Below are 26,088 nucleotides of genomic sequence, written 5' to 3'. Positions count from 1 at the left end.
GTTATGCTTTCATCATGAGACACATTTGGTCACATATGATCAAGGTCAAGGTCACTTTGACCCTTATGAAATGTGACCAAAATAAGGTAGTGAACCACTAAAAGTGACCATATCTCATGGTAGAAAGAGCCATTAAGCACCATTGTACTTCCTATGTCTTGAATTAACAGCTTTGTGTTGCATGACCTTGGATGACCTTGACCTTGGGTCAAGGTCACATGTATTTTGGTAGGAAAAATGTGTAAAGCATGTGAGTCGTATGGGCTTTGCCCTTCTTGTTACATTTTGTCAAGTTTTGACTAAATGTTTTGACATAGACGAGGGTCGTGGTGTATGTACGAGGGCTGTTCCATTATTATTTAGAATCCAGGCTCCTGGCAATATTGCGTTAAATACAAAGTCATGCCGTCAAAAAATACACTATCGTGAGGCTTGACACAAAAAATGAAATTCCAGAGTTATGTCGTTTTCATATGGTCGACTCAGGAAGATACTCACTGCGCGATGTATGAGATTGGGTCATGAAGCTCAAGTTCGCGATTTCGGAGCCATAACTTACAATAACTACAAAATAAGGGTTAAAAGAGGCCGATTTGCATGAAAGTGTGATGAACTGTTTTAGGATGAACGCTCTTTGTGGAGCCGTGGTGTAAAACTGATACAGCAATTTCAAACCGGGTAGACGGATCCTCGAAAATGATACCCACTCTGGTCTACTCATTTCATCCGTTTTCCTCGAAAACATTGGTGCTGTTGAACAGATAATAAGAGAAGATCACGTAATTATAATCAGGGAGATGCAATATACCTTTGTCATTAAAAGCTCTGCATTTAAAAAGATCTTACATAAATATTAATGGCCCCAAAGCGATTTGCCGGTTGGGTACCACATGAACCCAGTGACGGGAAAAAGAGGGGTAGGGCAGAGTGTTGCCTGACAATGCTTGAAAAAAAATTAGCAATGGCTTGTCCAAATCAACATGGAATATTGTCAGTGGTGACAAAACCTGGATTAGTTAGTTCCACTCTGAAACCAAACAACTGTCGTCTGTTCGGGTGTTTAACCAGGTGACCCAACCCCTGCCAAGTTCAAATAACAAGAAGCCCTACAAATCGTTTGCATCTTTCGTCGCTAGATCAAGGCATTTAAACACTATGACTCTTGAGGATAGGCATACAGTCACGTCTGACTGTTGTGTCCACCACTAATGTTCGAAAATATTCAAGGCTTGGCACAAACACCGTCCAAACACGGGTATTCGAGGGCTTATGCTGTAACATGACAACGCACCTGTGTATACTGCCTTTGCGACAACAGATTTCTTGGCACCAAAGGGAGCACTGCTGCTGGTTGCACCCACCCTATTTTCTTGACATCTCCCTATGCTAGTTCAGCCTGTTCTCAGATTTCAAGAAAAAGCCGCGGAAACACGGTTATAGTCTCTGTCCGAGCCTTCACGAGGGCCATACCAGGTATAAGAATAAGAATAAGAATACTTTATTATCTCATAGAGAAATTCAGGCGTGGTACATTACAATAATACAAACAGGACATTGTTTTTACATAAGACATATAGCACTATATAACAGGGCAGGTTATAAACACACCTCCCACATACCTTTCTGGCCATTCCTTGCATTGTGCTTACGCATTCAGTCAAGAACACATCCATGTCTCACTTACACATCGCACACATGGACATTCTTATACGCTCAACTTACCCATTCACACATGGACATTCGACCACGCTCCTCTTACACATTCTTATACGCTCCACTTACACGTTCACACATGGGCATTCTTATATGCTCCACTTACACATTCCCACATGGACATTCGACTACGCCCACTTACACATTCCCACATGGACATCTTTATAGCTGATGTCACGTGATCCCAGGCCAGAATGAGAACGGTTGAGAGGATGGCCAGTTGGGTGTCGGCTGGGGAAAGATTGGTCTAGAAAATGGCCTGGTTAGATTGTTGGTATGTGTTTCCGTTTTCGAGATTCTAAATAATTATGGAACAGCCTAGGTATGTGTGTGTGTGTGTGTGTGTGTGTGTGTGTGTGTGTGTGTGTGTGTGCGTGTGTGTACAGCGATTCAGAGAAAACTACCGGACCGATTTTCATGAAACTTTACATGAGAGTTCCTGAGTATAATATCCCCAGACGGTTTTTTCATTAGTTTGATAAATGTCTTTGATGACGTCATATCCGGCTTTTTGTGAAAGTTGAGGCAGCACTGTCACGCTTTGGTGAAGTAATCTTCGACGAAGCCCGGACTTTGGTATTGCATTTCAGCTTGGAGGCTTAACAATTGATAAATGAGTTTGCTCATTAAAGTTGTCATTAAAATCGATTTTTCGCAAACAGATTTAAAATTGATTGCGTTGTATTCCTCATCTTCTCCTGAATTCAAAAATATATACATGTTTACTCTAAAAATGTGCTCAGAATTACAGAAAATAGGGTTAAGTAGGCCCAAGTACTATAGTCAGGTCGTCATTTCCCGATTTTGACCTTAACACTTTCGCGACGGGAGGTGACTATATTAGTAATAGCGCTGCAACGCCCACGGACGGGAAGTGACTATTTTAGTATTAGACATACAAGGTACACAACTCGTGATTGCTTCCCGGTTTTTGAAGCTTTCAGTAAATTGAGTTGTTTCCCTTGACACACTTGGTGTGCCCTTCCGCCATATGTAAAATTAGTCTGGTTTGTGCGGTTTTTTCGAGAAAAAAAATGAATCGAAGGCGAGCCTTGTCACGGGAGGAGATTCTCCGGATGTTGGATCTTGAGGACCCTGTAGATCATGATTCCGACGTGTTGTTTTCGCCTCAAGAAAGCGATAATAGCAGTGATATTGAGGAAGAAACAGTCCCGTTGTTGCTGCTAGTATGAGTCGGCAAACTACACGTGTTAGGGTGGTACTGCATGAATCTTCGAATGTGTAGTTGCAAGGTGGGCGTGGCAGCACTGATAACAATGGATGGCTGGAGCCTAATACTTTTGGAAATGTTCATAGGTGTACAGTTGGGACTTTGTTGTGAAAATGTGACTTATATTCAATATGGATTACCTAGACATCATTTGGTGAGTGTCACAGTTTTGTTTCATTTGAGTCAGGATGCTGTGAGTGAATGCGGGATTTGCTTGTTTTTTTCTTTGTACTGTCTCCTTATTTCTGTGTAGAATTTTAACAATATTTCAGCTAATTCATAGGTTTTACACCTTGTTTGGTTATAAAATTATTTATAATACTTTCTGTTAAAAAATAACTTTTAAAAAAGCAGTGGAAAAGAAAACACACAAAAAAACGTTAAAAAACACAAATTATCCCCCTTTCACCCCCCCTTTGCTAAAACAAATCGCGTGACAAACTTATAAATAGCACGACTGAACTGGGCATCCATTTTTTAATTAGTACACAAAATTTGGTGGTGATTGGACTTAATTCAAACTTGCTAGACAGATTTCTTTACAGTTACTGTTTTTTTGGAAGTTTCTTGGTGGCAAGCTTGGGCAGGCAGGACGTTAACGCCGTGGCAATGCTAGTCACAATAGTGTTCACCCCTCAAAAAATACCTCGGAGAATGTTTTGACTGTTTTGAACTCTGTGATGTCTGTAGATTACAGATCCGACGGATGACACTCTGTCATCCTTGGGCATTTTGATGTATTCAAGATGGCGGACAAGATGGATTCCAGACTGCAAAATAGTCGAAACTGCATGCTATAAACTAGCAGAACTGTATTTATTTATGTTTTCCGGGGGATAAAACGGGAGTTAATATGCATAACAACAGTTACATGATTAGCAGACACTATAACCCGAATGGCTGGTCTGTTGAGGGACCGTTAAAACTGGTTAACGGAGCAGGATGATATAGTTAGTTTTAGCAATATATTTGTTCAGTTACAGCTAATGGTTTAAGCTTATATGTGTTGTGGGCTTTGATTACTGTTGCACTTTGCTTGACCTTCATCGCATTTCAAGGTCATATGAATGTCAAATGTTCATTCAAATGATAAAGGATTATACTATTTTTGAAGATAAAATGACGAAATGTCTTCTTAAAACTTGCCATGAATAAAAACGTTCACCAACACTGAAGGTCACACGTTTTCAAGGTCAAACAATTTCAAGGTCATATATTTTAATGTCTGCAAAACCATCACTTAGCACGTGCATCACTACAAAGATCACTGTCAAGAAGACGAAGCTGAGATTGTATGGCAATGTAACAAGAACAGGCGGGCTCTCCAAGACCATCTTACAGGGTATGGTGCGCGGAAAGAGAAGATAGAGAAGACAAATGAACAGAGGGACAGATATCATTACAGAGTGGATTGGGAAATGTTTTGCAACTTCCCAAAAATTGCTCACAGCCGCCAGAGGTGGAGACAGCTTATGAAGCGCTCGTCGTTGAAGTGGCCCTACCATCCTGGTGGGTTCCAGAATCAATGAGTGACTTGGTCGGTGAGCAAGCAGATAACAACTTAATCCTGGAAAAGTGGCTGTAATACCCAGAATAACTTAAAGTTATCTTGTGCTCTTTTTAAAAAACAGATCTAGTCAGGTGAGGAATGTATACATCAGACGAAAGGCCTTGTAAGGTGTCACAGCGCCAAGCGATTGACACCATATACACAGTGTTGTGTCAGTTAGTGACGCCCCGAGGAGGTGTATTAGGCGTCATGTCAAGAGGCTAAACCTGATGTACCATGTCTCATATACAAAAGACCTCTATCTCATAACGTAAAGGTCATGGCGACGAACCAGGGATACTGGTTATTATGCACTTTACCTCGCCGATGACCACACAGGATGATGTGTAGTTTACCACTCCAGATGACCAGGCGGGATGACCACGCTGGTTTACCACACAAGATGACATGGTCATGCAGTGAGTTTCCAGTTTGAGGGCAGCCACCATCGATCCTTTTTTCAATTGCCGAAATGGTAGCGGATGACTATGCCTGATGACCAATAAATGACCACGCCCGATGATTACGCAGGATGTCATGTAGATTACCAGTACGGGTGACCGGTGAGAATTGCCAGTGCGGATGACCAGTGTGGATAACCTGTGCAGATGACCATGAAGGATGACCAGTGCAGATGACCAGTGCGGATTACCGGTGCGGATATCCAGTGCAGATGATCATGAAACATGACCAGTGCGGATGACGAGTGCGGATGATTAGTGCGGATGACCAGTGCAGATTATCATGGACGATGACTAGTGCAGATGACCAGTACAGATGATCATGAAGGATGACCTGTGCGGATGACCAGTGCAGATGATCATGAAGGATGAATAGTGCGGATGACTGATGCGGATGATCACAAAAGGATGACCAGTGCGGATGACCGCAAATGACCAGTGTGGATGACCGATCCAGATGACCAGTGCTGGTGACCGGTGAAGGTGACTGTTGCACATACCCAGTGCGGATGACTACGATGGATGACCAGTGCGGATTTGTGCAATTTCCAAGGAGTAGACATCGACATAAGATGGCACACGCACATTGACCGACTGCGCAACCACAGCATGCTGTTGCACATGGTAAATTTCTCCACAGCCACACTTCAAAATTCGTCGCGATATAACCTTCGTGGTTGAAAACGACGTTAAACACCAAATAAAGAAAGAAAGAAAGAAAGACACTTCAAAATTAGCATGACTTCAGTTGGTGTATGTTCTACTCCAGGCGGTTTTCTGCCCATCCTACAACCACCCAGAGTCAACCGGATCAAGATTTGGACGATCCCCGTAGAATTGCAATACAGCCCTTTTCAGATGGACGTTCAGCAATGGGCTGATGTGGGCAGTAGTTTTTGATTTATGTGGACTGGTGCTTGGAGGTTCTAGCTAGCCAGGTTTCATATCTCTCACGTGATATGTTGTTTGAGATTTTGCACCTGTAGCACTCGCTTACAAACTGCGACATTTGCTGAAAGAATTCACCGATTTACACGCATGGATGTTCTGCAGAGAAATTAAGCACTCCTACGAACACACTGGTTAATGAACAGCTGTCACCAGATGGCATACGCTTCCATCTAAAATAGCTCTATCGTCTGGTAAACAATCAAATCGGAGAAAACTAGTCTCTCACGATGTTCTTTGATCATCGCCCGCCATTTTGTAAGATCAATTTACAAGTTTTATCTTCGACAGTGAAACCTGTGCTTTGGAACACCATACGCACTAATCACAAGTCCACGAATAACACAGGTTTCACATCTTCTCAGCCTGGATGTAATTCCATACACACTCATGTGCAAATTGTTTCCATTTAGCAGAATGAAACACGTCAAATGCCTTTGTTTTTTGTCTTGGAAGAGGAGCTCAAGTACGGACACGGACAACACTACAGGCCATACTGTACGTGTCGTCATATTACTCATTACGTTTTCCCGACGTCATGAAGTTATGACGCCATTCTAGCCCTTTTTCCTATGGAATGCCTTTTGTGTCTAAACAAAAAAATCAACATTTGCTAATTTTCCTATAATTAATTTTGTCTCAATTTGCCCAAGGATTTAAAGATGTCATCCTGCGGATTTGTAGACTTCAGGAGTTAAACTACCCAAAACCATTAAAACATTTTTCGAGGTATTTTTCAAGGGGTTATTGCCCTGCCGTAAGGACTACTACGTTTGCACGCTACGCGGAGACGAGCGTGACCCGTGTGTGGTTAGTCGAGACTATCTGACATATAGTCGTGGCAACAACTGTTTGTCGGTGTTAATCAGTTACTTTAATGCCGACAGCTTGACTAAATGTTGTTATATCGCTTCACGCGACTTGTTTTTGACTCACATGCGAAGCAAAAGTGAGTCTATGTACTCACCCGAGTCGTCCGTCCGTCCGTCCGTCCGGACGTCCGGAAAACTTTAACGTTGGATATTTCTTGGACACTATTCAGTCTATCAGTACCAAATTTAGCAAGATGGTGTATGATGACAAGGCCCCAAAAAACATACATAGCATCTTGACCTTGCTTCAAGGTCAAGGTCGCAGGGGCCATAAATGTTGCCTAAAAAACAGCTATTTTTCACATTTTCTCTGAAGTTTTTGAGATTCAATACCTCACCTATATATGATATATAGGGCAAAGTAAGCCCCATCTTTTGATACCAGTTTGGTTTACCTTGCTTCAAGGTCAAGGTCACAGGAGCTCTTCAAAGTTGGATTGTATACATATTTTGAAGTGACCTTGACCCTAAACTATGGAAGATAACTGTTTCAAACTTAAAATTTATGTGGGGCACATGTTATGCTTTCATCATGAGACACATTTGGTCACATATGATCAAGGTCAAGGTCACTTTGACCCTTATGAAATGTGACCAAAATAAGGTAGTGAACCACTAAAAGTGACCATATCTCATGGTAGAAAGAGCCAATAAGCACCATTGTACTTCCTATGTCTTGAATTAACAGCTTTGTGTTGCCTGACCTTGGATGACCTTGACCTTGGGTCAAGGTTACATGTATTTTGGTAGGAAAATGTGTAAAGCAGTTCTTAGTGTATGATGTCATTGCTAGGGTCAAGGTCATGTCAAGGTCAAGCATGTGAGTCGTATGGGCTTTGCCCTTCTTGTTTTTACATTGAATCCTTCTTTAAAAAGTCCAAGTCGTACACGACCGTGACCCACATCATGCGGAATGTGTAGTCAAAAGCGTGATCCAGTGACGGTGAAAACGTAGCATGCTCGAGCAGTTATCATGTCTGTGATTATTTTCTGTGGTATTGTTTTCTGTTTTAAACGTCAGCGCTGGACGCCGGAGAGAGCTGTGAGGGTAAGAGACAGAGTTACTGCAAGACAGGGACCCTTTGTGATTTGGACAATATATGTCGTGAGTTAAACACACACGCACGCACGCACGCACGCACGCACGCACACACGCTCACACACACACACACACACACACACACACACACACACACACACACACACACACACACAAACACACAATTATGAGTAGCAGTATTTTAAATGCAAGCGAGTGTTGATGATAATGTATAATGTGAATTAGTATAGCAATGTAAAGCTGAACATGATAATGCGATATTTCAGGATTGGAGTTGGGTCAAGACTGTAATGCAAACCCGGGCAGTTGCAAGATGGGCTATGTTTGCGACGCGAGCCTCACTTGCAGTGAGTATACAATACCATACAATACATACGATGCAATGCAGTAAACTACAATACAACACCTTGGCCTTGGACTTGTCCGTTCTGACCTCCATCCCATACGCACTGGCTCTACTAACAGCGAGTCTGTTCCTGAAATCATGAAAAGAGTCACTGTCTCCCATGAGCTCAATGTCGTCTGCGAACCGAAGGTTGCATATTGGCCTGGTTCCAATGGATATGGAGGTGTGGTGGTCTTTAGGGGTCTCCTGCATAGTTCTTTTCAGGAACAGGTTGAACAGTACTGGGGAAAGTCGACAACCCTGTCTGACACCAACTATGAATGTGTGTTTGTTTGAAACTTTGTTTGTTAAGGAGCATTGCGCTACTGGAATAATCGTAAAGAACTTTAATGACTATGACAAGCCCTTTCCACTCTGTCGAGCCCTCTAAGAACGTGCTCTCACGCTCTCATGCCACACTCTGTTGAAGGCTTTTTTGAAGTTCATAAAGTTGTCGAAGACATCTCGCTGGTGTCAGAGGTATTTCTCAATGATTAACCTGCAGTTGAAACTGTGTTCCTTTGTACTTCGAACAGCCCTGAATCCAGCGTGTATTACTGCAAAGAGTGCCCCTGCCTTTCTTGTCAGTCGGTTGAGGATCACTCTACGTGGCTTATCAGGATTAAGGCAATATGAGGCACTAAGATTAAACTTGAAGAATACATGGAATAACCTAGTTTTCTTGGTAGTTATTGAAGGGACTTATAAAAATGAATGAAAACATTGTGAATGCTAATGGACAACAGCCGCCATATTGAATTTCTAGGAAACGGTTTTACAGCAACATTATACATCAGAAATGCATTATATTTGGCACAAGGATACACATGACTTATGTCTACAATCATATAGAACGATTGTTTGACTAAAGACTACAGTTACCAGGCTTTTACACATAGTACAAACACCCTTTCGTATAAACACTCACTGCTTGAGAACATCCTTGGTGCCCTCCGTAAAGAACGATCATTTTTCAAAGAATGTATTTTTGCATGGCCAGCCGGATTGTTTAGTACTACAATCGGACGCCTCGTTTTGGCGCTAGAACCAACTTTTAAAATCTAAATAATAAATTGACAGCTTGTAACACAAAACTTCTTTTAAAAGATTTCTTTTTTCATCAAGACAAGATCAGTACAACTCGAAGTTTTGAAAGTTTAAGAAAAGGGAGCCCGGAAGCACGTCACGCAAGGTCTTGTTTCCCCATGCAGACAAATTGTCTGCATATTCGATAGCAGTATTACTTCAAAATCAAACAAACCGAATCCTCACTGGAACTCTAGTTTGCACATACACAAAGCCTGAATATCCGAGAAACAATATACACAAGATGACGGTAATCCAACGTTCAAGTCACGCAAACCAGTCCATTTCATACCAAGAAACACGTATTTTGTCACACGCTGTGCACTTCCAGAGTACAATGAACAAGGGCTTTGAGGCGCGCTCGGCTGGCATTTCCCCCGCGAAACTAAAGTGGGTCACCGCCAGCGCTATTTATGGCCTGCTTGCTCCAAGCTGCCTGGCCGCTCAAATAGCATTTTCGCGGCAGCAGTGAAATAGTGTGGCTTTACATAGACTCGGAAATGTTAAAGTTTCTATCACACACGCACGCACGCACGCACGCACGCACGCACAGACAGACAAAAGTTAGCATCGCATAGGCTACACTTACGTGAGCCAAAAACCGTCTGGGGATATCATACCCAGGAACTCCCATGTAAAATTTCATAAAGATCGGTCAAGTAGTTTTCTCTAAATCGCTCGACACACACACACACACCACACCCTCGTCTCGATTCCCCCCTCTACGTTAAAACATTTAGTCAAAACTTGACTAAATGCAAAAAGCCTGAAACAGTATTAATTTTGTTCTCTGGTTCTAACTCCCTGACAGGAATTCCAGTGGGTGACCTGTGTGGCGTGAGCAAGAATTGTGTCGCTGGAGGATTCTGTGTCAACTCAACATGCAGCTGTACCGAGGGCCTGACATCAAAAGTCGGACTCATTTGTTGTATGTACATTTTTGTAAAGATAAGGATGAGATAAGATAAGATGCTGTGTTTAGGGCTAACACCTTTTCGGTTCTCGCCGGAAATCCGGTTTTTGAAAAACTTTTAAAACGGGAAAATACGGTTTCTTAAAGTAAAACTATTTACATTTTTTTATATATATATGAGTTGTTCTTCAGTACTGGTGACCGAAAGGGGGAAAAGTGGTTAAAATTCAAATCTCTAGTTTTGTAGTGCACTGGGATTGTTTCAATAACGATTATTGTCAGTACCGCCATAGAAAAAAGAAGATTCCAAACGCACATTTTGCTACGCGCATTTGAATAGGTATAACTGTGTGGTCAGGTCGTGTACAGTAAGATCTACTTTTGTGTGGGGTGTCTCAAGTGTGTCGTGCTTTCGTCACACGCATTTTAATTTCTGTTGGTAAAGTCCAGTGTAGCGTTAAGCTGAACAGTGATGATCTTTCAGAGAGACCTCATTTGAACTCGGACATTTGACTGTGCTCTTCGTTATTTGCGATTCGAAACCTCCAGTCGAGCTTCGACGGATTGACTGTGCGGAGTGACTCCCCTTGAATTGACTTCCCCAAGAAGGACTCGACGGTTAAGCTTTGCACATTTTCAAAATAAATGTGGCATATTTCTCGTGTTGTATCTTCACTCATCGGGGAGTCTGATACTAAATATGAACGGTAAGAATGCTCTGAACCCTACACGTATTATATCCCCATCGTTTTTTCGTTCACATTTGCCCAACATGTTAATTTGCTGAGCGGGGTTTATGTCGTCTGCTAGGCTAGGGCAATCGAACCACTGCAGTCTGCACTGAGTCTGCACGCATGAGGCAGGCTGGTAATAAGTCTTATAATTATATGGTAAGAACGTTCTGAACCCTACACGTTTTCGATTACGATTGTTCTTGCCTTGAAATAATAATTCGGAAACCATTCATTTACTGAACTGATGCAGTCGTATTTCAGTGTAGTCTGCTACGTATGACAGAGTCGATCGAGTCAGTCTTCCAAACTGGTCTAGCTGGTACGTTATCAGAAAAACACTTGTGTTTACTGTTAGCCGCTGGGAATTGTATACTAACTCATCATTTGGTAATGTAGATGATAAGCTACATGACACTAACACGGCATATGAGAAGAATCTATGCAAGTCGGCGAAAATGAGATGAAACACAGCGGCTTCTATTTTTAGATCAGTGGCACTGTGGCACAGGCACATGCAATCTGTCAGAAAAAAAACCCACTTCTGCTTTAATTGAGAAGCAGGGAATTTATGGTCATTTGGTATTGTGGAGAATATAAGCTACATGTCATTATTAATTAATTCTGAGGATGAGAGCACAGTCTCTAATGCAATATCAAAGTCCCGACTTAGTCAAAGATTACTTGACAGTTCCGCCCCAACTATCACAAAAACGGAAAAGACATCCTCAAAGACTGTGGCAGAGTACCTTAACGCAGTCCTAGTATATCCACTACAGACTGAACTGTGGCATAATACCTGGACGCAGTCCCAGTATATCCACTACAGACTGAACTGTGATATAGTACCTGGACGCTGTCCCAGTATATCCACAACAGGCTGAACTGTGGCATAGTAATTGGACGCTGTGTCGGTAGATCTACTAACAGACTGAACTGTAGCATAGTACCTGGACGCTGTCCCAGTATATAAACTACAGACTGAACCTTAATTGGCACAAGAATCAGAGAGGAAGAGGTAACCTTGGCCAATGGTGAAAAGGTGGTTAACAACAACCAAGGGCTGTTCTCTGACTCTGAGTCTTACCAGGCATTTCCACTTACACATCAGCGCACACTTTGATCTTTTTTTTTTTAATCCAAGTTGAGGAGATGCAGACCAGCGAGAGTGTTGGCCCTACTTAGAGCAAGATGAGATCATCACACCCAAAAAGTGTGCACAGTTTTAGAGGTCTAGCTTGAAAAACATCAGAGATAACCCCAACGTTAAGGTTTTTTGTCTACGGACATGGGGACGGACACATGTGAATCCTAATACTCACCATGGTGAGTCAAAAACACTGCTCTAAAGTTTGGCATTTGGAAAGTTTACAAAAAATGACGCCAAGTATCAGACAACCTGCGGTGCAGATGACATAATCAACTCTCGTGACGAAACGATTGGTTCGTGACTTCGCGTCATCAACCGGTTCATGAATGGCCCTTGTATGAATGACATTCTTTCTGTTGGGATGACGTATGAACCTCATCATTAAAGTGACTTGGAAAATCGGTCAGATTTAGGTACCCCCAAAGTCGGTCGGAATTGGATACACTTAGCCTGGGTGGGTGGCCGAGTGGTAACGCACTTGCGCTCGGAAGCGAGAAGTTGCGAGTTCGACCCTGGGTCAGGGCGTTAGCAATTTTCTCCCCCCTTTCCTAACCTAGGTGGTGGGTTCAAGTGCTAGTCTTTCGGATGAGACGAAAAACCGAGGTCCCTTCGTGTACACTACATTGGGGTGTGCACGTTAAAGATCCCACGATTGACAAAAGGGTCTTTCCTGGCAAAATTGTTTAGGCATGGATAAAAAAAATGTCCACCAAAATACCCGTGTGACTTGGAATAATAGGCCGTGAAAAATAGGATATGCGCCGAAATGGCTGCGATCTGCTGGTCGATGTGAATGCGTGATGTATTGTGTACAAAATTCCATCTCACACGGCATATAAATAGATCCCTGCGCCTTGAGTCCGAGTCTGGAGATACGCGCGCGATATAAGACTTCATAAGACTTCATAAATCGAATCAAACCCTATATTCATCCACACTGACACGCGCGCGCACGCACGCACGCACATATGCAACAATAACCATGACAAAAATCAAACTTTTAAAAGCACTTGAAAGTAAACAAACAAAGCAACTATTGTTTCCCTACGATTGTATGATCGTGACTGGCTGTCTTTCCAAGTTGGAACGTTTTCAATCTGCTGTCTGGCGTCATCAAATTGTTGAAAAACGTACGGCGATGTCTATAAAACTCTCACTTGACCACGACATTCACAATGCAGTGCATTCAAGGATTGAAAAAAACACTGGCATTGATCAGACACAGTCATTGAATGTTGTTATTTTACACATGAATCTGCTTAACATTTGGTAAGAAATGACCGTCAATAGTGCCGGGCGGTCGTGAGAATTCAAAGTTTTCAGTAAGTAACGTGTTCTGAAATAAACACATGCCGAAAAATTCTTTAGTCAGCCAGTTGATCATCTGCCTGACAACGGATAGGAAGTGTAAAATTGGTCGCATCATGACAATTTGCTGTGTATGGCGGTTATAGTAGACGATTTGTCTGCAGGGCGGTCGTGAGAAAAAATGAGACAGACACCTTGCCCGAGTCGAGTGACAAAATGACCAAGCGCAAGTAGAACAAGAAATTCAGTTGATCCCAGGATCAACACGGGCCGAAACATTGACAATATCAAAGAAACAGGAAGTTGTACACCTGTTGGTACAGGTAAACAAAATAATAGTGTTGATGTGTCCTGTTAAATTGTCTTTTCGGCGTTTGTACATAAATGGGAGATAACAACTATCGCAATATCAAGGAAGAAGATTGTTGTGAAAGTAATGCAATAATGAATAAGAGCTCAATAATGAATAAGACCTATTGGCTTAACAGAAAGGAAGAAGGCTACTCTACCTTTATGGAAGTGATGCAATAATACTTGTATTGGTGACAGAAATATGTTTTCCACCAAGAAACCGATCGATCAACCAAGGAACCAAAAGACAGAGCGAGCGATAGACGTTGCAACAGGTAGGAATTGTATTGTTTTTGGTCTGAATGAGCGTCATACAGTGGCATGTCACAGTGTAGAAGGGAAAGTAGTAAAAGTAGTTATAGATAGAAATGAATGAAATCAAAGTGTATGATGCAAATAACTTTATTTAAAATTATCACTGAGTCACAAAATAATAAAGCAAGAAAGAATACAGTGTTAGTGAAACTGTTGTAAATGGCAAAATGCTGTTGCCATGAATACACATTTGAATGCTAGTAATGTAGCACCGATATATGACCCATTGTCAACCTTAAACGAAGCTCTGGCTGACTTTGTTGAGGATGTGGCCAGGTTTCCTGGGAGGGCAGTAGTCAATGTAAAAGACTATTTCTTTGAAAAAACATATACCATCTAAAGAATGGAAGTAGACTTGATCCGACAACATTTGTGTTGGCCATTGTACCAATCATGAAGTACACGATTTTTTGCAGTCACTGTCTTTTCCCCAGTAAATTTTCGAGTCAGGCGGACCTTTGACCCAGTACATTTCCCGGTAACAGCCATGCAATTCCAGGAAGCGCTGTTGTGTTGAGGCCTTGTTAAGGTTAATTTTTTTCCAAAAAATACTTGTTGAAGTTATTATTATTATTATTATTATTATTATCATCATATTATGTTGAAGTAACACGCCGTACAAGCCGTTACGCTGAATGCGTGGAGGTGTCGGGGGTGGGGGGTGGAGAGAGAGTTGACTCTGATATCTATGAGGCCCTGTAAGCGTTACAGACGGTTTCGGTTTCGAAGGAAGGGAGACAAACCACAGCACGTCTTCCACAGGTTGATTTCTTCCCTTCTAGTGCAGGAATAAAAAATATTCATACGCAAATTGTTAGCAGATGTTAAAATTTTAATTACAACAATGTTAAAATAGATGAATTTTTTCACATAAAAAATACACATGTTATTGTTTGTTTGAAAGACCCTGGTAAAAATAGACAACGAACTTTCAAGTTTGAAAAGAAAGTACTTTTTGTGTTGTCCGTTTGTGATAAAGTTCACCTGTGCTCTACAATGTCTCCCAAACTGACGACTATATTTTGTACTCATTTACATTGTACAGTGAAGGGTTCGACAGTGGTAGTCTATGAACTCATACACATGTTTTTGTTAGAATTCAAATTCTTGTGACACACTTCTTCTTGTTCATTTCCTGTGCCTGTGATTTGTTTGAGCACATTGTGAGGTATTTGACCACAGACTACAAACGGAAACAAAGAACGAAAAACAAAAACAAAAACATGCACCAGCAATCACAGTCTAGTGCCCTCCAAAGAACACTCGCTGGGGAAAATCAAATTACAAAACTTCGAAAGCACTCACGAGAAACGCGCAAATTCGCAATCACTCCAAGTTCTTATAAAAAACGCTGGCGCTGGACCCGAGTACTCTTCAGACTGGCTCGCTCCCCCAGTATGAAAGTTTTTGTCTTGTGCACGTGGATTTAAAAAAAAAAAAAAATTTAATTTATTTTACACAATTAAAAAAATTATTAGAGTAAAATAAAACATTAAAACGTTCATAATAAACAATAGTAAACAAGAATTTAAAAAAAAAATAAAAATAAAAAAAAAATAGACCGCCCATGCCGGGAATCGAACCCGGATCACTTTGGCCATAGACGAATCGCTTTCCACCCGGATCACTTGGATTAAAAAAAAAAGAAAAAAAATTTTTTTATTTATTTTACACAATTAAAAAAATTATTAGAGTAAAATAAAACATTAAAACGTTCATAATAAACAATAGTAAACAAGAATAAAAAATAAAAAAAAATAGACCGCCCATGCCGGGAATCGAACCCGGATCACTTTGGCCATAGACGGACGTGCTACGACAACTTTACTAGAGTTGTGCGCCTTGAATCACTGTGTGTATCTGTCGCTCTCTGTCTTTTAGTCTCACCGAGACCACACACTGCATTGTGGTTTCTTTGCCGAGACCAACGGCGTCTTCCTGTCACGTGGTACATACGTCACAGAAATCCCCCATGAACAAAAATTTCTCCACCTGCAAGCTACTTACCCGACGCCAAAGACGAGCCGCTCGGGCGGCCCGTCAATAAGCCGTAGTTAGCCTTTCAAAACCATTTCATGTCGTGATTTGATGGAAATTCCTACTTATTAAAAGCATTTTACGTCCAAACCTTGTGACAGCCATTCAAACTAAACAGATTTGTAATTAATGTTTTTGAGACAGACACATTTAGAAAAAAGACCGTTTACTTCACATGCGATTGTATCGACTAAATATAAACACATTCATTGTTTTTTTGTAACTACGTGTGTTCATCTATCTCTGTTCTTTGGTTTCTAATGTCCTTTTAACTGGATTTCTGTGTGTGTTTTTGTACTGGTGCCTTTGTCTATTGCAATGTGGCTAAAAAGGAAAATCGTGTCTGTCTCATTTTTCACGACCGACCTACCTTTTTCGCAGGTGGGGAATACAAACTTGACTTGAATTCGATCAAAGTTTATTTTTCATATGTAAATTCCGAAGACGTTCAACATAGACCAGTGAAAATTTACGACTAAACAAAACGAAACATTTTATTTAATATCAAAGTCACGGACATACCCGACTCTGAAGACTGTGAAACCTGTCTTGACATCTCGGATGTTTTTCAAGCTAGACCTTTGAAACTCTGCACACTTTAAGGGTTTGATGATCTCACGAAGTGACCCTAGTTTGGTTGACCCTCGTCACAGCGGGGTCATGTTCAAATCATAGAAACTTAACGTTGAGGTCATCTCTGATGTTTTTGAAGCTAGCGGTTTGAATACTTGCACATTTTTAGGGTTTGATAATCGTATCCCGACTTGACCTAAGTTTTATTTGGCTCCAAGCCGGCTAGGCGTACCGTGCACCCCCCTCAGGATCCAGCTTCAGTAGGCTGGAGATATTTATTGGGGTCTACTGAACACTTTTTATCAAGTTCGCCACGAACAAACTCATTCCCACTACTACTTATGCCCCTTTGTTTAAGGGTACCCCTTCGAACGCTAAATTTATCTGTGAAATCACAACAATGCACATCTGCAATCCATGAACTAAGAACCACTTTTTTGAAATCAAAACATTTGTCAAAACAGTTGTCTCCGTCTGTACGGACGGACGGCCGGCCGGGCGGCCGGCCCTCTGTCCGTAGACAAAAAACCTTAACGTTGAGGTTATCTCGGATGTTTTTCAAGCTAGATCTCAGAAACTTTGCACACTTTTAGGGTTTGATGATCTCGCAAAGTGAACCCAGTTTGGTTGACCCTCGTCAAATTTTAGGGTCACAGCGGGGTCATGTTCGTTGCATAAAAACTTAACGTTCAGGTTAACTCGGATGTTTTTGAAGCTAGAGCTTTGATACTATGCACACTTCTAGGGTTTGATAATCTACTGACTTGGCGTAAATTTGATTGACCCTAGTCAAGTTTTGGGTTTACAGGGGGTCATGTTCGATTCATAATAACTTAACATTGACGTTATCTCAGGCGTTTTTGAAGCTCGAGCTTTGAAACTTTGAACACTTGAAGGGGTTGATTATCTTCCGACCTGGCCCTAGTTTGGTTGACCATCGTCACATTTTGGGGTCACAGCGGGATCATGTTTGGAAAAGCTTTACATTGAAATTTTCCAAGTTATTTGGGGGCCAAAAGCTTTCAAATTTCAGGAAATTGTAAGTGTTGGTAATCAGCCTACATGACCAAAATTTGGCTTGTTTTCATCAAATTTTAGAGTCCCACCATGAAAATATTTGCTGGAAAAGATTTTCACCAGTGAACATGTCCATTGAGCTATCAAGGATATAAGTCTTGACCTCATTAAACTATGATGTCATTCTTTGATTTGGTCAGTCTTGGCTATAGACTCTTGGTGTTGACATCATGTTACGATGTCGGACCAGCACGGTGGCCTAGTGGTAAGGCGTCCGCCCCGTGATCGGGAGGTCGTGGGTTCGAACCCCGGCCGGGTCATACCTAAGAATTTAAAATTGGCAATCTAGTGGCTGCTCCGCCTGGCGTCTGGCATTATGGGGTTAGTGCTAGGACTGGTTGGTCCGGTGTCAGAATAATGTGACTGGGTGAGACATGAAGCCTGTGCTGCGACTTCTGTCTTGTGTGTGGCGCACGTTATATGTCAAAGCAGCACCGCCCTGATATGGCCCTTCGTGGTCGGCTGGGCGTTAAACAAACAAAAAACAAAACAATGTTACGATGTCATTGTGTCAGCAATGAGGTCACTCAAGTGTCTGAGTATACAATCATATTTTGTCTGGGCTAGCCAAAACTCAATTTGGGAAAGAAAATAAGTAACTATTATGATTCTTGTTTAAAAAAATCAAAAAATCTTTTTTTTTCAAATATAATTAAGGACTAATGTTGAGTATGTTAGGCTAGTGATGGTGATGGGAAGGTGGCAATTGGTTTGAATTTGTGAAATATTCTTCCTTTCCTTTCCTTATTTGGTGTTTAACGTCGTTTTCAACCGTTCAAGGTTGTGAAATATTCTTAGTGGTGAATGGATTGATACAGGTCACATAAGGATCAAGTTTGTTTCAATCATGTGGACGTAAAAGTTCTCTTGAGCATTATTTTGTAAAGCTGGAGCGATTTTTTGTGGTGGGGGAGGGGTCAAAGGTAGTGGAATCCTCCTTTTGAGACTTACAAAACTCATGGACATGACAAAGGAGAGTCGTATAAAGCATTTGATTTTCTTGTTAAATCTGTAAGTGAAAAATCGATTTTGATGACAAATTTAATGAGCAAACTAATTGACTAATATTTACGCTGCCAAGCTGAAATCAATCCCATACTTTGGACTTTGTCGAGATTGCTTGACCAAAATTTCAATCAATTTAATTGAAAGATAAGGGCGTGACAGCGCTGCCTCAACTTCACAAAAAGACGGATATGACGTCTTTAAAGACATTTATCTAAGAAATGAAAACAAACGTCTGGGGTAATATTCCGGGAGTGTGTGTGCGCGCGCGCGCGCGCGTGTGTGTGTGTATGTCTATCTGTGTGTGTGTGTGTGTGTGTGTGTGTGTGTGTGTTTAGTGTGTGTGTATGTGTGTGTGTGCGAGAGTGTTTATTGTGTGTTTATTATGTCTTTGAATATGTGTTTGTGTGACTATGTTTCTGTGGTGTGTGTCTATGTATCTATATATACGACTTGTGTTTGTGTGTGTGTGTGTGTGTTGTGTGTGTGTGTGTGTGTGTGTTCGCGATGCACGGCCAAAGTTCTCGATGGATCTGCTTCAAATTTGGTGGGCATATTCACGTAGACCCCGGACACAACCTGGTCGATGAGAATTTTCAACACGTGCTCTCAGCGCGCAGCGCTGAACCGATTTTGGTTTTTCTGTTCATGTTCCCAGATCCATTCCCAGTAACTTTTCCTTATCTTCTCTAGTGTTTTGCGTTTATCTCCCTTCCTTCGTGTGGCGTCAATCCATATACCCGTTACTATTTTTAGAAGGTCACTGTCCACAACGCTTTCATCCCGGCGAAGCCGGGTATTTCTCTACTTCTTCCCGGCAAAGCCGGGTACCCGGCAAAGCCGGGTATTCGGCCCTACTTCTTCCTCGGCTCTACTTCTTCCGGATACCCGGCGAAGCGGGTATTCATTCTAGTATATATATATATGTTTGTGTGTATGTGTGAGTTAAGTGTGTGTGTGTGTGTGTGTGTGTGTGTGTGTGTGTGTGTTTTGGTGGTTGATTGGACGCTTGCGTGCCTGATTGTGTGTTGAGCAGCTCCCCAAGACGGCCTTACCGGCGGGCGTTGCACAAGTCCAGCTAATACATGCATTGGAGATGATGCTGTTTGTAATAGCATACACCGGCGATGTGTATGTCAGAACGGCTATCAAATGGAACCACACAATCTTCAGTGCAGTGCGTATACCCCCTTGCTTTCAATGCTGAGGCATTCAATGTGATTGTAGCTTCTCATGATTTGACTTCGATATTTTCTGTAGATGACTTCGAGTGCATTGCGATACAAGCAGTCAATTATTTGCCTGATGATGATGATGATGATGATGATGATGATGATGATGATGATGATGATGATATTTTGAACTGTTTTATATCACATTGCAGAAAAGAAGGCAGGGGAATCATGCGAGACTGATGATGAATGTGCAGCTGGTAGATCTTGTGACTCTGTCTCAAGACAATGCAGTGAGTGAAATACTCATGTGTATAATTGTAAACACACTCTCACACACACAACCCCGCCCCAACGCACACGCACATTCCTGGGAACAGTGGTTCACACACATATATATCTATATCCCATGACCTCCCTTCTTTGTCTCTGTTACTTCAGTATGGGTATATATGTTGTATTTTTATAGCTCAATAAATACATCATGGACTCAAAAAAATATATGATAGTGCAGATTCCGATTTGGGCGAAGAACTACTTTGCTCCCGACCTTTGACCTCGCGCCGAACAATGTGACACATTTGTATGGAAGTTCCAAAATCGTATTGCACGGCTCAGAAAACCATATCAGTTGCACGCAAAAATGAATCTCAGAACTGATCTGATGTATGAGATGCAATAAGCAAACGTTTCTTTCATTATGAAAGCAATGCAGGTGGGAAAAAACGAACATTCAACTTACAAGATAACCAGATGCTAGCGAACCAAAACAAAAACACGAGTACCCTCCCCTTGCTTCGTTAGCAGACGACTTTTGAGAATCTGTCAGACCGTCCTTACCTGGCACGGTTGGGCTTCGCTATCATCAGCTGTTTCACGTGTTTTGCGAGCAAGTCTACTCTTTTGCCTGGCTCTGCAGTAAGTCCACATTGGCGATGAAGGTATCTAAGAACTTAACATGTGTGTATTTTTCCGTAATCCAGTCATATTCTTTCAAAATGCAATCAAGCGGCGGTGACAGACTTGGGTCCTGTTTTCCTCGCACCCATACCAGTTTAGGTTCATGCAAACACACTCGCAAAACATGTAGATACATTTCAAATAGGGAGCAAATGGTTAAATCTACATATGTGTTCCCTAAAATTTGCTTCTCTGTCAATAAGACTAATTGTATAATAATGCGTTCGAAAAAAACAACGTGGAATCGATTCTGAATCGAGTCGAGTAAGCCAAATGGGGGCCAAACCGGTTTCCCCGTTCCGCCGACCTGAAACGCAAAAGAATTGTGCGCTTCAACTAAATGGATTTCTATACGACTTCATTACTTTCTTGCAACTTATGAACCTTTACTTAAAGCTTTTAAACGGTCTGAAAGTAGTGTTACCGCGTACTTATAGATGCACTCATTCGTTTTATTTTTTCAGCGACGGTCACTTAGTTTAAGGTTGCAAAAAGGCCAAGTCTCGCTGAAAACACTGTTTCACACTCCACAGATCGCAACAGTGCCGCTAGTAGTCTACATTTTGTGTTTGATGGTAGAATGGGATATACAGATTACAACACTCGTGGTTTTTTATATGGCTTGTATTTCAGTCAAGACCCAGCGGGAATATCAATCGAGAGCCACTCGCCAAAGGCTCGTGTCTCCCGATGATATTCATCCGCTGGGTCTTGACTGAAATACAAGCCATATAAAAAACCACTCGTGTTGTAACCTATACATATACACACACACGCTCGCGCGGGTCCAAGCGCACACACATTGTTTAAAAAAATAATCTTTGTGAATCACATTCGGAGGATACAAAATTAATGATTGCCCAACTTGTAAATTAAGGGGGCCTATCAGTTAATGTGCAAAATGCTTAACTGGGCACACAAAATTCAATATATTTGTTCAGGGATATGGTGCATATGTTAAACATCAGTATTTCAGTTGTGCATTTAAAGATGTTTTGCCCAGTAATGTTTTTAAAACAATTTTGGAGCAATATTTTGACATTTTTGAGGGTTTTGTGTGGTCCGAGACTTACATAACGTCTTGACCACAACCAAGTATTCTTATTTTTGAGGAGAAGAACGACAGATCTTTAATTGCATGTATGTTCCTGGTCAAACCACTGCTGTTTAGGTTTTGTTTCATTCTCTCAAAAAACATACAAGCTTCTTTTATTTTTTATCGATTTTGAGCAGAAATCCATAGCTAACAGATTTGAATTATTCTCAATGCATGAATAACTAAAATATATGTTTGATGTCGTTGTAGACGATCCAAATACATGAACTCACGGTACCAACGTTTGATGATGGTCAATAAAAAAACAAGTCGCGTAAGGCGAAAATACAACATTTAGTCAAGTAGCTGTCGAACTCACAGAATGAAACGGAACGCAATGCAACGCAGCAAGACCGTATACTCGTAGCATCGTCAGTCCACCGCTCATGGCAAAGGCAGTGAAATTGACAAGAAGAGCGGGGTAGTAGTTGCGCTAAGAAGGATAGCACGCTTTTCTGTACCTCTCTTCGTTTTAACTTTCTGAGCGTGTTTTTAATCCAAACATATCATATCTATATATGTTTTTGGAATCAGGAACCAACAAGGAATAAGATGAAAGTGTTTTTAAATTGATTTCGACAATTTAATTTTGAAAATAATTTTTATATATTTAATTTTCAGAGCTTGTTTTTAATCCAAATATAACATATTTATATGTTTTTGGAATTAGAAAATGATGAAGAATAAGATGAACGTAAATTTGGATCGTTTTAGAAAAAAAAATACAATTTTCAGATTTTTAATGATCAAAGTCATTAATTAATTTTTAAGCCACCAAGCTGAAATGCAATACCGAAGTCCGGGCTTTGTCGAAGATTGCTTGGCCAAAATTTCAATCAATTTGATTGAAAAATGAGGGCGTGACAGTGCCGCCTCAACTTTTACAAAAAGCCGGATATGACGTCATCAAAGGTATTTATCAAAAAAATGAAAAAAACGTTCGGGGATATCATTCCCAGAAACTCTCATGTCAAATTTCATAAAGATCGGTCCAGTAGTTTGGTCTGAATCGCTCTACACACACGCACACACACACACACACACACACACACACACACCACACCCTCGTCTCGATTCCCCCCTCTACGTTAAAACATTTAGTCATTACTTTACTAAATGTAAAAAGATGCTAGGTAAGCACACAATAAATCTGCCAGCAATTACTTGTGGAAAACTGCTTATTTACAGAAACGTGGATTATGTCACAAAGAAACTGTTTTATCCAAAGGCAGCTAATTGCACTTCAAACCTTGTTGGCGAACATTTGTTTCAGGTTTACTGTTAGGAGAATCCTGCTTTGGTCCGCTCAGTAATAACTGTGGAACAGAGGCTACATGCGACATTAACTATGAATGTAGTAAGTAGCATTGACTTTCTTTACTTTAGTCTTTCAGACCTACCTGAGCAATCAGGAGAGTCTTAGTAATGAGCAGTGTCAGGCTGTCAGTAATGCAGGTTAAAAAAACAAACACACGTTAAGGTTTCCTTAGATTTGTTATAATGTAAACCTTCCAAATGCTGAGGACTGGTGAGTTTGCATGATCTTCAACCAAGGCAATCATGTGGGTTATTCTGGTCAATTTCCAAAGTAAACATTTGAGTGTTTGAAAATATCCATTGAGCTATCAGTAAAATAATGTCCCTTCATCAAGGTATGACGTCATAGTGTCTGATTTGATTTCAAATCCTATTGTCTGGGGTATTAAATTTTAGTCTGAACTAGCCTATTATGGAATCATCAAGTATGTCATTGTGACATGTCAGTCACAAGAGGTCACTCGCTCAAGCGTTTAGGTACACTTTTTGACTCACCTGAGTAATCGGTAATTCTTTGTAGGGAGCAGTGTCTGTCTGTGAACACACACAAACTAAACGTTCAAGCTATCACGAATGCTTTTGATGCTAAAGATTTCATACTTTTAGGGGTTCACGATCTCCCGACAAAACCAGTCAGTTAGGTCGACCCTAGTCTAAATGTGACCATCCACCACGAAATGAGTCGCATGTCACCTCGTGCGGTTCTGCTCTGGGCTTAATATAAGTCCGGGGAGTGTCTGGTAACAGTGTGAGGGTCACCTTAGTCACAGGCTTATAACTCAAACAGTTTTCGCTCTTTTCTAAAAACGGTTTTCACCACTGGATAGAGCATAAAACACTCTTTAGGAAAATGTAAAAATATGAAAATCATGCAAAGGTGACATGCGACTCATACCGTCGTGGAGGGTCACAAATGTGGTGTTACAGCGAGGTCATGTTCGATATATGAACTCGCATGGTTTTGAAGCTAGAGCTTCAACACTGCGCATTTCTATGGTGTCATGTTCCAGCTTTGGTTGCAATTCGTGACATTTTCCGGTTTTTTTCGAAAAAAACCACCACACCAGAAATCGTCGCTAGAGTGCTAATGATTCACGGCCTCCATTTCTGAAATCAACGTACGCAAAAAATGATGACAATCGATAATACAAGTACCCTTGTGTCCTTGACTGTGATAATTAGGTAGTGCCTACCTGACGTGCTTTTGCGTGTGTCTTACATGATTATCCGTGTGCTGTGACAATATATTGTCCGGATATTGGCAGTAAAAGTTTGAAATATGTAGAAAAACCTTAAAAGCAATGTCCCTTTTTGGGAATGTATTTCAGAACTAAACATAGATGGAGACTGCAGTGACGAACGAGTGGTACTCTGCAAACAAGGAACTTTCTGTGACTGGCTGAAGAAATGCCGTGAGTATAACTAACGTCTAGCTTGTACAGCAACAGAACGTCCAGGGGTGAACTTTAATCCTACTACCTCTCTATGAAATCATAAGTTTAACATCACGTTGATTTTTGACTTTGGTTTGGAGGGTAGCAGCGATGTTGTTTGTTTTGTTTTTTGGTCGGTTGGTTACGTGGTTTCTGTTGTTTGAACTTACCGGGGGTGGGGGTGGGAGGAGGGTCGTTAACAGAGAAACGAACATATTTATGCTCAGCTCTGTGGTGGTATTCTCGTTTCATGTTGTAAGTTTGTGTTATAACATGTGTTTATCCTACATGCGTGAATGAGACCACTCATAAGATAACAATATCGTCCAAACCACACGTGTGGATATCATGTACATGAGGTCATGTCAAACTAGTTTGGCAGGGACCTGCTTTTCGACTGCTTATAATGCTAGTCACCAAGACAAAAGTCATTATGGAAACCCTTTAACGCTATGCGTTTTCTCCTGGTAGAAGTTTAAGAACTTTCACGTCACGCTACACTTTCTAGAGTGACCTGTCTTTGATTTGACGTCAAAGATTGGCACGAGGGTTTGGAATAGATGAGGTTCCAAAAGAAGCGTATTTATATTGGACGCCTCCACTGCGGTACGTTTTGAGTAAAATACACGTAAGTACAGTATGTGAATAAAACAGAATGCTACATGGCTTGTTGTGTCGAACCAGATTTACACTCCTTGCTTTTTCGAATAGTAAACAGCTCGCTTTCGCTCGCAGTTCAATATTTTCCAACATTTTGATGATGAAGTATAAAACGAAATGATTGAAAATAATTCAAATCTAGAAACCTTGGATTCACCCTTTCATCTGACATGACCCTTAACAAACATATATCTTTAGTCTGTAGAGCAGCTTATTTTGAGCTTCGTAAGATCAGCACCATTCGCCACACACTCTCCTCTCAAACAACTAACACTCTTGTCTGTGCCTTTGTTCTTTCTAAACTTGACTACTGCAACTCTCTTCTCTCTGGCTGTCCTCTGTACCTCCTGCATAAACTACAAAAAGTCCAAAACTCGGCAGCACGCCTCATTCTCAAAGCACGAAAACGAGATCACGCAACACCACTTCTTCACACACTGCACTGGTTACCTATTCAAGCCCGCATTGACTACAAACTGTCTACCCTCTGCTTTAACTTCTTTTCTGGTTCGTCTCCTGCTTACTTCTCTGAACTCCTCACCGTCTATTCTCCAGCAAGACAACTCCGTGCCTCTTCTGACTGTCGCATCCTTACCATTCCACACACCAAAACCAAAACATACGGACAACGCACTTTTACTTTCTGCGCACCCACACAATGGAATTCTCTCCCCTTTCACATCCG

General features: G+C 41.2%; 1 protein-coding gene across 1 annotated transcript in view; it reads left to right on the top strand.

Annotated features, from left to right (window-relative positions):
- The window catches only part of LOC138977777 (prion-like-(Q/N-rich) domain-bearing protein 25), a 42,888-nt gene that overhangs the window by 13,258 nt on the left and 3,542 nt on the right, over positions 1 to 26,088 (top strand). Inside the window, exons 6-12 of the mRNA XM_070350382.1 lie at positions 7,796 to 7,879; positions 8,101 to 8,181; positions 10,117 to 10,233; positions 19,802 to 19,942; positions 20,150 to 20,230; positions 23,267 to 23,350; positions 24,639 to 24,722. Of these exons, the coding sequence (XP_070206483.1) occupies positions 7,796 to 7,879; positions 8,101 to 8,181; positions 10,117 to 10,233; positions 19,802 to 19,942; positions 20,150 to 20,230; positions 23,267 to 23,350; positions 24,639 to 24,722 (672 nt within the window). The remainder of the gene's footprint in view (positions 1 to 7,795; positions 7,880 to 8,100; positions 8,182 to 10,116; positions 10,234 to 19,801; positions 19,943 to 20,149; positions 20,231 to 23,266; positions 23,351 to 24,638; positions 24,723 to 26,088) is intronic.

Source organism: Littorina saxatilis, linkage group LG10 (genome assembly GCF_037325665.1).
Source record: "Littorina saxatilis isolate snail1 linkage group LG10, US_GU_Lsax_2.0, whole genome shotgun sequence".
In the NCBI taxonomy this organism is placed as follows: Eukaryota; Metazoa; Mollusca; class Gastropoda; order Littorinimorpha; family Littorinidae; genus Littorina; species Littorina saxatilis.
The sequence above is the reverse complement of the archived record's forward strand: the minus strand, read 5'-3'. Positions and strand labels throughout refer to the sequence as shown.